This window comes from Schistocerca americana, chromosome 2 (assembly GCF_021461395.2).
Source record: "Schistocerca americana isolate TAMUIC-IGC-003095 chromosome 2, iqSchAmer2.1, whole genome shotgun sequence".
NCBI lineage: Eukaryota > Metazoa > Arthropoda > Insecta > Orthoptera > Acrididae > Schistocerca > Schistocerca americana.
The window spans coordinates 342,779,537-342,792,915 of NC_060120.1; the positions used below are offsets into that span (position 1 = coordinate 342,779,537).

At 36.7% G+C, this 13,379-nt stretch overlaps 1 protein-coding gene across 1 annotated transcript in view; it reads left to right on the top strand.

The window, feature by feature from the left end:
* Positions 1–13,379, top strand: part of LOC124589804 (FERM, ARHGEF and pleckstrin domain-containing protein 1) — a 747,858-nt gene that overhangs the window by 580,407 nt on the left and 154,072 nt on the right. Inside the window, exon 10 of the mRNA XM_047131595.1 lies at positions 2,446–2,549. Within this exon, the coding sequence (XP_046987551.1) occupies positions 2,446–2,549 (104 nt within the window). The remainder of the gene's footprint in view (positions 1–2,445; positions 2,550–13,379) is intronic.

Genomic DNA, 13,379 nt, shown 5'->3' on the forward strand with positions numbered 1-13,379 from the left:
TGTTCTTTTTCATGAGCAACTCTACTGGATGATTTCCTTGTATAATAAAATAAAAAATTTTTTTTTCGTTACCCTTCCCACTCTTTTTCCATTCTTACATGTAAAGAAACTTGAGTTTCCAAAAGCCAGCAGTCAGTTTGTTCATCAGAGTGATACTGTTCACCTGTTAGTGCCTATCTGTATGGTAAGTAAACATATGTTTTCTGGCTTTATGTTGCACCACAGAGCAATTTCGAACACATCTATTTTCATTGTAAGGTCATTGTCACTTCAGTAATTAATGTCATTTACACCAATGTCAGTTTTATAAGTTTGTGCTTGTATACTAAGGGGAATATAAAGGAAACGCCATACATTTGCTTGGTTATTATATGGTTCATTCGTCAAAGCAGAGAAGAGAAAGTGGAAAACATATTCATCCAAAAGTTATAACTCGTGCTTCAACAACTGATTCATTTTGAATTAACAAATACAGCTTCTGTAGCTAATCTTGCTAACACATCCTAGCGTCCACTCTAGAGTTTGGTTTGAATTCTAATGGTAGCAGGAATTTCAGTCACCAAAATTTGGTTGAGAGGGCCTGACTTGCAATTGCTGGTCACTAGATTGTGTGCCATTGTTATGGGGCGAATGCCAAGGCCGTTTGTAGTCTCTCATGGAGTAGGGGTCACCAGCATACTGATAATGTGTCACCAGATGGGGACGTTAAGCTAGATGTGCACCTTGGTCTTATTCAAGAGGGGTGGGTTATGGAGTTGCATTAAGTTATCCTCTCTCACACCTCTTAATTTCTGTGCCCTTCTTTAACAACAATACAAATACGACACTGCACTGAACGAATACTCACCACAGTCGTCTGTGTGGCAAAGGTACATAATCACAGTTCATTGAGAGGTAATAGGAAAGCACCAGTAAACCACCTCCATCAAGAGACTCACAACATAGCACTGCGGGATTCAGTGTGTAGTGTACAATCGAGTGAAGAGTGACTCTGGGATCTGCTTTCTGTTATTTATATGCTTGGGGCAAAGCTAGATTTCATTTCATCATTGCATTTTTAAGTGCCAAATATGTGTAGTAACTCTTCTATTCCCCTTTTCCTAAAATGAATAAAAACATAATTAAATGCAAGTCCACAAAATGTTTACTTTGTAAATAGTAACGGCAACAATCATAATAATTGGTGTTGTTATTTTGATTGTGATTAAGCAATTTATCTTATGAATAGAAAACTTTTGCATTTATCATTTAATGTTAGAACTCAAATTCGTGTAGCTCTTAACTACATTACTTTAACCCAGTATGTGGTTTTTGTGATTAAAGGAAATTATGATTGTCATTGTGGGTGGTTTTCCGAAACATTGTGTTCTGCAGAATTTGCAGGTGGCAGTTTTCACAGTAGTATATAAAAGGTCCTAGGATCTGAATGGATTCAGATGCAATTTTTATAACTGAATAGCTGAAAAATATGATTTTTTTGTCATTTTTTTATGACAGAAAATAACTCTTAAATCATAAGAAATGTCATTGTGACTAATTAGTGTGCTATTGAATTGGGGGGGGGGGGGCTGGTTGAAAGTAATGCTTTTACATTCGAGTACCAATATATTATTTATTTATTCACCAAAAGTTGAACTCTGCTTTAAGTAATATAGATAAGCACAATTAGTCTTCGGTAATAGCTGTAGCTAGTGTGATCAGTAGATCCAGGGGCCCAATTTTGTATTCTTAGTTTTGTCATGCCATTTGGATGTCACTCAAGCACAGCAACAGACAGTGCCAAAATTATCATCTCAATTACACCATGTCTGAATATATAAAGAAACTTTCAAATATCAGTAGCGCGATAATAGCAATGTATTTTGAATATTTACTGCCATTTGATTTACTGAAGTTCGGCAAATTAAAGATTTTCAGAAGATAAATATGTATTGCTGCTACTTTTCTGATTTGTAGGTGGCCTGTAGGTATTTATGCTTTATGCTCTTTGCCAGAAATTGGAAAAGATACTTACATCAGCTGAGAAGCTACTCTATTTATTTATGCTCTATTAGTTAATTTGTCAAGACTATTGGTTGCATGTATGTGCCCTCTGAGTTAAACAGATAAATGTGCATCAATCTAGCCTGTACATCAGAATGTAAAATTTGTATTAAAGTAATAGATTATGTACATTTTTACTTAATTCTGTAATGCCCATTTATAAAAGCTGTCCTTGCTCTTGACAGGTTGTTCTAATTGCACTTTTTTGTTGAAAACTGAGAGCACTTGTTAGTTCCGGTTCTGTGCAAAAGATTACCAGTAAAAAGCATGCAAAGTTTGAAATTTCTTCTTGAAAAGAAAAATGTAGAACAGAAGCAGAGAGCTTCTATAATGTGTATGTGGGCACCTAGTATGAACTGGTGGCATGCGTGCTGCTTATTCCCTTCCTCTTCTCGTCCCCAGGTCTCAGTCGTTCCGACATTCGAGCTCGGTCCACTCGAGTGTAGTGAACGTGGGGACCAGTTTATCAGCTCATCCTTTGTTACCACTGGGGGATAATGCTGTCGGTAGGTGCCACACTGCATGTTTCAATTAACACTAATGATATCCCTGTTCTCAACAGGTATCCAGTATGTCCCCACATACTATCAGAATTTTTGTTTAATGTTTGTGTTTAAATCCTGAAATTTTACTTACTTACTTTAATCCTTGAATGTTTTTATGTGGTTCATTGCATCATTTTGTGAATGTAATAATTTACATTGTGTCAGTATATGTATGTAGTTCATGAATGCTTGTATTACTTTTATTTTCAAGTGAATGCATCTGTTACATTAATACATAGCTTTAGCAGATAGGTTATTTGACTGTTACCTTCCTTTCATGGTCTGTAAAGAAGTGTTTTTCATCTGATTCATGTTTTGTTACTTTTTATTTTCTCAGTTGTTACCTTTACATTTTAAGCATGTTTTATCTATGAATACTGTTGACTATTGAAGGGAAATGAATTTCTTTTTTTCTTTTTGCATTTTTTGGTTGTGTCTTGTGAATATTCATACACAGTTTTTACTTATATTTATCTGCTCTGAAAAAATTGTTCTCTCACCGCTGCCTTGATAATCACGGAGAGGTTTCTGTAGAATTTTCTAGAAGAGAAAGTAGTAATACCTAAACATAACTACGTGACATTAATGAAGTCTGTTCATTCTGACATTTTCTATTGTTACAAAATAGCATTATTACTTAGTAACCTTAAACAATCTTACATTCAGGATCATCTAGGAAATGAGGAGAGAATACCATTAAAAAACAGACTATTAGTATTTGAGGTAAATTGCATAGGAAGGCATACAGTATGTTATAGATCTTGATCTCAGAATCGGGAAAATACTCAGATAACAATCAGCCAATATTGTTGCAGGAGTAATTGTGAATTCAGAGGTGCTACTGTTTGTGGGGCTAGTTGTGTGTCCTGCAGTGCTTGAGTGCCGTGCTTAATTGGCATGACAACTAATTCACACTAAAATTACTTTCATTATCAAATTAATAATTTGTGCCAGGTTAGGCACTAAAATGCATACTGTATTTAACAGTACGACACTATTGTATTTATAATGTGACTCCTGAATATATTTTCATACTAGTTACTTTTTAAAATTTTTTTCGCCATATGTTTCAAATTTGTGTCTATAGAATGATTATATATGTGTAGTGATGATGTATAATATTTCAGTTACGGTACTGGCCTTGTTACTTCTTCTTTTGTTGCTGGTACTGCTAAAGGCTGTTATGGAGTAAATTTGAGTTTGTGTATAGTCTAAGGGTAATGATGCAGTTTAACCCCATGTATAACTTTATGTTTGTCAGTATCACTGTGGTTTGTTGGTTTGGAAAACTACTTATTTTTAAATAGAAAGTAATGTTTGGGAACAGACAGTAGCGTAAACTCGAATGACTTGTTTCAGAAGTAGTGAAAATACATTTTAAGGACAGCCAAACTTCAATAGCTTGCATTTCATGTTTATTTGTTGTGGAAGAATTCACAGTAAACTGAATGTCCTTGGTTTTCACAAACTATTTTTTGAGTGATGAAGGCTCTTACTAGCTGGTCCATTTACATTTTTCCACTTAGTATGTGCTCAGGTTGTCTCTTCAAGCACTCTCCTACCAAACGAAAGTTGGCTAAAGCTTTGTATTGTTCTTCTTTGCAAGGATTTGCAACTGCCTTTATTGGTGGTAGGAGCTTTTGGGCACCAAAAACGATCATCAGCTAAATAAGGAACTATTTACATAATTACTGCTGTATTTGAGTTGATTCTGAGGTGTGGCACGTTGACATAATGCTTTAGAAATTTGATATCTACTGTGCCCTGAAAGTTGTCCCTTTCATTTTTACTCCAACAGCATAAGAATCCTGCTAGTGTAAAAAAAGAGAAGGTGTGTTTTAAAGTACAAACCATTTGTAGCTAATTGAATATAGACAGAAAGATATACTTTGCATGAGAAATTGCAGTGTATCTGTCAGTATTATCCAGTAGCTAACAATCCATGGTTAAAAGGAAGGAAGGAGTAAATATTAGCATTTAATGCCTTGTTGACAATGGGGCATGAGAGAAGGAGCACAAGCTCAGATTAGGAAAGGGCAGGGAAGGAAATTGGCCATACCCCTTTCAAAGGAACTGTCCCAGCATTTGCCAAGAGCAATTTAGGGAAACACAGAAAACTTAAATCTGAATGGCCAGATGGGGATTTAAACCATTGTCCTCCTGCACGGAATAAATAAAAAAAGTTTGTGTACAGACAACTTAAGATATGGTTCTTTTTATAAACAAATTTGATGCTTCCAGTACTGATGAGTGTAAGAAAGGATAAGTTTTTGATTTTAAATGTGGGAAGATTATGATAGTGGATTGTTGGAGAACTTGGATTTTCACCATGTGACATGTCGTTTTCTGAACGGGAAATTCAGAGACCGGTGGTGATTATAAGACATTCAGCTTCTTTCTGTACTTTTAGATTTCAAGCATTATGTACAATTTTAAATAAGTTGTCATTTTCCTGGGATCTGCATAATTTGTGGTGTCTTTCCTCCACTGCCTGATGTAAGAGTAATTTTTATGCCTGGAGGTGTTCTATAGTTAAACATTAAATTTACTCATTGTAATTGTGCGAGCATAGATTGTAACTCACCTGATGAGTTACTGAACATCATATAGGTTCTCAGAAAAGGATAATAAAGTGCTAAGCTTTCACACAAAGTGCAGAGCTATGACTCCCCCTCTTCTAAGAGCCAGAAAAATATTGGATCTGAAGTCTTTAGATTTATAATCTGAGTCTTAACCACTTAGACTTTATTGGTCAGAAGATTTTATCCACATCTGTCAATTTGTTGATGATCTGGTTAGGAATGGGATAACTTTCTTTGTGCAGAAACTTTCATTGTGAATATCTCCGAAGCAGTGGAGGACATTATTTGCAGTTGTGGCTTATTCTACATTTAAGTTATTTTTTGGGTCATTTTTTGACATATTTTTATTCCTTTCTTGTGTCCTTCAGAGTTAAGATGTGGTTTTCATTCATTTGATTGGTGTGATTTTATTGGGAGACATGTGACAGGAAACACATTCTAGATTCTAAAACTGACAGTACTGTCTTATATTCTGTTTTCTTCATCGGAGTTTCTCTTTATAGTGCATTTTATTTGTATACATCTCCTTAACGACTTTATTGGGTCAATGGTTGAGCTTATGTATGCTTCTTATTTGTGCTCCAATTGAGCATACTGGGAACATATGTGAGATAACGTATTTGCATGCTTCTCATTTTTACATTTTTTCATTTCATTTAGTTTCATATTACATGTATCTGTTTTGCAAAAACTGATGAATTCTTCATTTTTTAAAATTCACCCTCCTGTAAAAAATAGAGAATCAACTTTTTCCAAAATAATTTAATTGAATAGATAAAAGCTCTACTCACCAAGCAGTGGCAGAACATGCATACAAAAGAAGGGTGTAGTTAGGCAAACTTTCGGAACCAGTGATTCCTTCTTCAGGCAGAAGGGTTGGGAGAGGGGTGGTGAAAAATAGACAGGTAAGACAATGAAGGATGTAGAAAACTAAAATGGAGTGAAGAAAAGAGTAGTTGCTGTAAAGAAATGCTGAGACGGGAGAAATTAACGTAGATTAAGGCCAGGTGGGTGGCGAGAACCGAGGACATGTTGTAGCGTTAGTTCCCACCTGCAGAGTTCTGAGAAACTGGTGTCTGGGGGAAGAATCAAGATGGCACGTGTAGTGAAACAGGCACTGAGGTCATGACTGTCATGTTGTAGAGCATGCTCTGCAACAGAATATTGTGTGTTGCCAGTATACACCCTCTGCCTATACCCATTCATCCTAATTGATAATTTGGTGGTAGTCATGCTGATGTAAAAGGTTGAAAAATGTTTCCATAACAGCTGGTTTATGACGTGTCATTTCACAGGTGGCTCTCCCTTTGATAGTATATATTTTGCAGTTACAGGGCTGCTATAGGTTGTGGTAGGAAGGTGCATAGAGCAAGTCTTGCAGCAGGGATGGTCATAGGGGTGGGGTAGGGAGATGGGTGCAGGAGGAGGATAGGGTCTGACAAGAATATTGTGGAGATTGGGAGGGTGACAAAAAGCTATTCTAGGTGTGGTGGACAAAATTTCAGACAGAGTCGATCTCAGTTCAGGGCATGATTTTAGGAAGTCATTGCCCTGTCGAAGTAGCTGATTAATACATTCCAGACCAGGATAATACTAACGCACCAGTGGCATGGTTCGAATTTTTTTTTGGAGGGATCAGCAGTACCAGGACTGGATGTGAGATGGCCTGCGATATTTGCCTTTGAACTAAGCTGGTGGGGTAATTACGTGCATTGAAGGCTGAGGTGAGGTGAGAATGGTGGTATATTGCTGTAAAGAGTGTGCGTCTGAACAAATACATTTGTCTCGAATGCCAAGGCTGCATGGGAGGGAACGTGTTACATGGAAAGGATGACAATTGTCAAAATGTAAGTACTGTTGTTTCTTTATAGGTTTAATGTGGACGGAAGTGTGTAGCTGACCTTCAGTAAGGATGAGATCAACATCAAGGAAAGTGGTGTGGGATTCGGAATAGGACTATGTGAAATTTAATTTGGAGAAGGTATTCAGACATTCCAGGCATTTTAACAGATCAGCCTCACCATGAGTGCATACGGTAAAGATGTCATCAATGTATTTAAACCAAACCAGGGGCTGAAGACTTATCGATGCCAGGAAAGCCCCTGGTTTGGTTTAGATACATTGATGACATCTTTACTCTATGGACTTGTGATGAGGCTGGCATGTTAAAATTCCTGAAATATCTGAATAACTTCTCCTTTCTTTCACCTTTAAGCTCTCAGGTTTTCAAATCTCGTCCGATGCAGTCCCAAACAACCAGTCTTTCCTTCACATCCCGTGCATTATGTCTCTCCTGACCCGTGGTTCTGGGTGACTTTCCCAAAATCTGTCCCTTTTTCTAGACCTCTCCAGTCCTCCTCCTTCACCCGCTTCCTTCACCTTCAACCCTTCTGCCTGAAGAAGGAGCCACTGGCTCTGTAAGCTTGCCTATTTACAATCTTCTTTTATGTGTGTGTTCTGACACCACTTGATGAGCAGATTTTTTATATGACCTCTGTTAGACATTGTTGCCCATTTTCAAGTATTTTTCACTAAATGTAAATGTAGGCTCTCGTGGCCATTGTCACAGTCAGTAAAATTCTTCTGGGTTTGAGGCCGCATTATCATCTGTAAAATTCCGACATTTCGGCGTCTGTTGCAAGGCGCCTTCCTCAGATGCCTAAACGTCAGAATTTTACAGGTGACATCCCAGAAGAATATTATTGACTGTTTTTCACTAATTATATTAATGAAATTCTGAATGTATTTGTGTGCTCTTTGGCTTCATGGTTATTATGGAGGACCCTTCATGTGAAATTGCCCATCAGACTAGAACCATCTACAGGCATATTCTTGACAAATGAGTAATCCATGACTCATCTCGTTGTTTTGGCCTGTTCAAACTTCTCTTATCATCTGAGTTCCCAGTATAACTTGCTGGACAGCACTCCTAGGGATAGTGTATTTCAGAAAATGGGTTAGCCACAACCTGTTGTTTGTTTGTAGTATGAATCTTTTACCCTGTAGCATCCTGCAGGAGTTACTTCCTGTGATCTGTAATTTGTTTGCTGTGTTGTAGTCTTACCTGTTTTCTTTCCTTTTGTAATTTTATTTTGTGTTAGCTACCCATAAATCAGAACAAATAGAAAGCTAGTGCTGAGCACTGTTAATTTTTGTTTGTTGGTGTCATTAATAATGTAGGATGAATGAGAAAGTGACAGTTAGTGCTGGCCGTAGTTTGCTCCTCTGAAACAGCAGTTATAGAACAGAAGGCATATTGTACCCTTCCTGTAATTAGACCATAATTAATTCACCATTCTATATGAGACTTCAGAGAACTTAGACTTACATTTGGATCTTAGTTTTTAAAACCAGTAATATGTCAACTCCTCTCTCCTTCAAGCTAAATTCCAGTAATGAAGCACATGAATTGACTTTTTCTTGGTCAGATGCCTTCCCTGAACAACATTTTAAAGACTTCTCCCATCAATCATTTTCGTACAATGTTGTGAGCTCTGGAGCCTGCTGTGCTACAGCTTATTGTATGAGCATTGTAATCATACAGGTTTTTCTCAAGGTTATGTGAAGTTTTTCAGTGTGAATCTCAAGGACCTTTTTTGCAATATTCATTTTTAGCGTTCCATATCGTAATCAATAAAAATTAAACTCTTGTAGCAGTGGTTCCCAACCTGGGGGTGATTACTCCCTGAGAGGTAAAATGAAATTTTGTGAGGGGTAAAAACGAAAGGGTTTGATTCTGATTCTGTCACAAAACTAAATTATTTTTAAAAGATCTGTGCTACTATCACAATTTGGTAAGATTAATATTGACTATGTAAGTTATCAATAATTATTTTTTTCTCAGTTGCTAGCATTATGGAGATCACAGATTTCTCCCAGAGTCCACCTATCACACACATGCTTTGTGCTTTGTACCATACATTGATCATGGCAAAAGCAAGACATATATGTAGCAAATGCGTAATATCTCATGAAAATGTCTTCTCCATGTTATAGATAGTTTGTGCAGTAGACCAGAAACTGCTTCATTGCTCACTTTGAAACAGATAAATAAACTAATTGACAGCATGACAACAGTATGCAGAGTGTCCCAGGAGGAGTGGTCAATATTCAGGGATATGACGGGAACAATCATTTGAAGCAAGAAAGGAATAGTAAACATAGGCTCTAAAATGCATACCTTAAGAGCTATCAGCACTTCTTCATCTTTGATACTGTGAAAAACATGTCATCTACTGCAAGCTCTTTGCTTTTCACATTTTGAGAGGTGGTAGTATGGACCAAAACAAGAAAAAGAAGTCCCGTAAACACAGGCTATAATGTGCATACCATATGAGCTCTGAGTACTGGTTCATATTTGCTAGTGTGAAACACCTCTCTCCTACTGAACAAGCGCCTATGGTGTTTAAGTTATGTACTTTAGAGTCCATGAGTACTAAAGAGTTTTTTCTTATTTGGGTCCATACTGTCTCCTCCCAAAACATGGAAAGCAAGGAGCTTGCAGGCAAAGAAATTTGTTTCACAGTATTGAAGATGAAGTAGTAGTTATAGCTCTTGTTGTAGAGCCCATGTTTACTAAGACTTTTCTGATGCTGTACATAGTATTATTATTATTATTACTACTATTATTAGAATGGACAGACACAAAGCCTTAACAGCCTAGTTCAAAATTGAGGAATCCAGTAATCAAATGATTTACAAACAGTAAGTGTAGTCCACACGTGTTAACTTGGTTCATTTAAATGAAGGTGCAGGTGAAGTGCCACTAGGGAAAGTAGTAGTACAGGAGAAGTGTGTTTTGCAACAAGTGCCTACCCTCACTGTTACTGGTTAGCACTGGGAATTCTCTCTCTCTCTCTCTCTCTCTCTCTCTCTCTCTCTCTCTCCCTCCCCCTCTCTCCCCCAACCCACCCCACCCCCTCGAATGCAACCCATGAAACTTGGAAAAGAAATGTGGGATTCAAGATTTATAGATGTAAAAGTGATTTTTGATTATGATAGCAATGAAAATAAAAACAAGTAGTTGTAAATTCCAGGACTGAATAACAATATTGTTGTTAAAACAAGTAACTGAATGGATCTGGAACATGATTTATGATGTGCACTCGCTGAAAACAACTCAAATACTGTATAAAAATGGTTTTTAGTCATAAGCATTACCAATTATCTCATTGGATCATTAGTTTCTGACTCAATAAAACTTCCAGAAAACAAAATGTCATTCATCTTCCACTATTTTTTAAAATAAAAGTGTTCAAAGAAAGTTCTTTTTCATTCTGATGTTTAGTCAGGTGCTGACATTGGTGATGGTGGGGGGGGGGGGGGGGAATGGTGGTAGGGTGTAGATGGGGGTATTGTCTAAGATTTGGTGGCACTCAGGGTAATAGTGCAAGAAAATCTGGGAAACATTGTCTTCTAAGTACACTTTGTTTGTCTATCTGCCTGCGTGTCTGCCTGTCCGTCTGATTGTTAAAAACCCTTTTTCTTAGGAAAGAGTGGGGATATGAAATTGAAATTTATGTCACGTACTAAGGTCTACAATCCCTTAATGGTGTAAAAATTTGAAGCTTTGAAGTCAATGCAGTCAGAAGATATAGTCATTTATGTCGCATACTTTGGTACTCACAAACTCAACGCATCAAAACCTGTAGGGTATTTCTTGTTGGCCTAGACTCACAAAATTTGACAGGAAGCAAAGTTTCACAGTACAACTATAGGAAAAAGTCTGGAAGTTGTGACTGTAATTATTTCACATGGGGGGGGAGAAAAAAAGAAAGAAAGATTGTCATTTGTACGCTGACTCTCTGTCTGTTAAGATGGCTTTTCCTCAGGAACAGATAGACATAATCAAGTTCAAATTTATGTCACAGCTTCTAAGACAATGCAATCAGAAGATATGGTCATTTGTGTCACATATGTAGATACACACAACTCACTTATTAAAACCCATTGACCTAGAATCATGAAATTTGGCTAGAAGCAAGGTTTCACAGTACAGGTAAAGGAAATAAATCAGAAATTTGTCAATATGTAAATCTACCACATGAAAAACATTCCTTTTGCCATTTATTATCCGACTTCAAACTTAAAGTTAAAACATTCTCGAAATGGTACCGATTGGCTGTCGTGTCATCCTCAGCCCTTAGGCATCAATGGATGCAGATACGGAGGGGCGTGTGGTCAGCACACCACTCTCCGAGCATATATAAAAATATATAAATAAAAATAAGTCTTTCTTGTACCTGGCTAATTTTTTCCATACATTGTTTTAATTATTATGCTGATAACTGTAATGCCAGACATTGTTTATAATTTTGATCAAATCTTTTGTGTGTGTGTGTGTGTGTGTGTGTGTGTGTGTGTGTGTGTGTGTGTGTGTGTGTGTGTCTGTGTGTCTGTCTCATGTTTTTTGTTGTATTGTAACATATCCCACCACTTCAGCAAAAAGGCACATTGTTCTTCTGAAGTAATGTAGTGTTCAGGTTTGGTGCATTTTCCTGTTCTCTATAGTTGGAAACAGCTGTCAGATTTCTCAAAGCTGATAATGTGTCATTAGTCTGAAAAAATCGTAGAAATGTGGCTGGATGAGCTAATCAAAAGCTACCAGTTGTGTTGACCGTTAACTCCCTGTCAATTCTGAAAGATCTTGAAGTTCACATTTGTCATTTGTTGTTCATGTACAGTAGATCTCATCAAGAAGGAAAATCTTCAGGGATATGGAATCAGTCAAAGTATACATTAATTACTATTTTTGGAAAATTAATCTGAAAACTGTAACAATAATACATTATTGCTTTATTGATAAGGATATTTTCTGGAAAATTGATTGCAGACTGTAATAACATCAAATTATCTCACTTTATTGATAAGGATTTCCAGTTTCTTACTTCATGTTGGAGGGGACCTTGTTGAAGGTCTTTGTACCACTGCATGTAACTCCACTCCGAACCCCAGACAGATGGGCAAAGTCAAAATGAATACAATTTTTGTCAGGTTGTAATTGGGTGCTGTATTGGGGCTAAAGTCCAGGCATGTGCATTTCACAGCATTGTAGGCAGGTTTTGAGTTCTGTCATTTAAATTTTTTAGCAGGCAAAGAGCTAGGAGTGGTAAGGAGCCAGTAAAAAAACCACATTTTCAGGAAAAGATTAATTTATTAAATAAGAATTTCTCCAAGCTGTTTTTTAGATTTGAAAAAAAAGTGAAATCAAGCTTAAATAAATGCAAGAAATGACCAATAAATATTTAATATTTTAATTTTAAATTGAAACTAGAAATGCTAAGATAGTGCAAACCTTGACCTCACTGGTTATACCACCATGTAAATTCAACAAGGCACAAGATGACTTCAGTAGCAACTAAAACAGACAAAAACATTTTAGTTAAGACATGTTCCCAAAAATATACATCAAGCATCAGAAAACATATTTTGTTAATGGTTCAGTTAACACCTGTAAAGACAGGAAATCAGAACAGCCAATTAACTACTATTAAACAATGTGTAATGCAGACCTGAAAATATTATTTTATTGCTCATAAATAATGAAGTAAAATGCAAATCTCAGCCAAAGAACAAGTAGCAATGTGCAGAGCTTGATTTTAAATTGAGATCACTCAGCCTAAGTTTATAAAAGAATGTATAAATAAGATTTAAATGAGAAGCCACTCAAGGCTTCGCTACTAACAGTAATCGGTAAAATTAATCTTGAGTACCAGACTCAATCGCATAAAGGTAAGGCAATAGGGCAAATAATATTCACAAATTGTGAACTAGTCTCAAACCTGATAGACAGAAATAATAATGGGACTGGGTGTTTGTGTTGTTTTTGTCATCATCATCATCATTCATGACAGTGGCTGATCAGTATTGTTCACTAACCAATTGATGATGAGCAAGCAGAGACACACATATGTTCACCCACTGATTTTTGTGATTTTGGCTTAGAGCATGCGGTACCCATACATGTGATTTTTGAACTTCTACCAATGCGTACATATGTTGCACAATAGTAGAATGATCATAATTCATCACATTCGCCAATTCTGTAGTACACTGACAAGGATAATTGTGGATTAATGTGCTTAAACATTCTTCATCGAATCGCAAAGGTTTTCTTGGACATGGAGAGTCGCTAATGTCAAAACAATCCTCCTTCAAATGAGAGAACAATTTTCTTGGCATGCTCTGTCCAATAACATTATCCCCATAC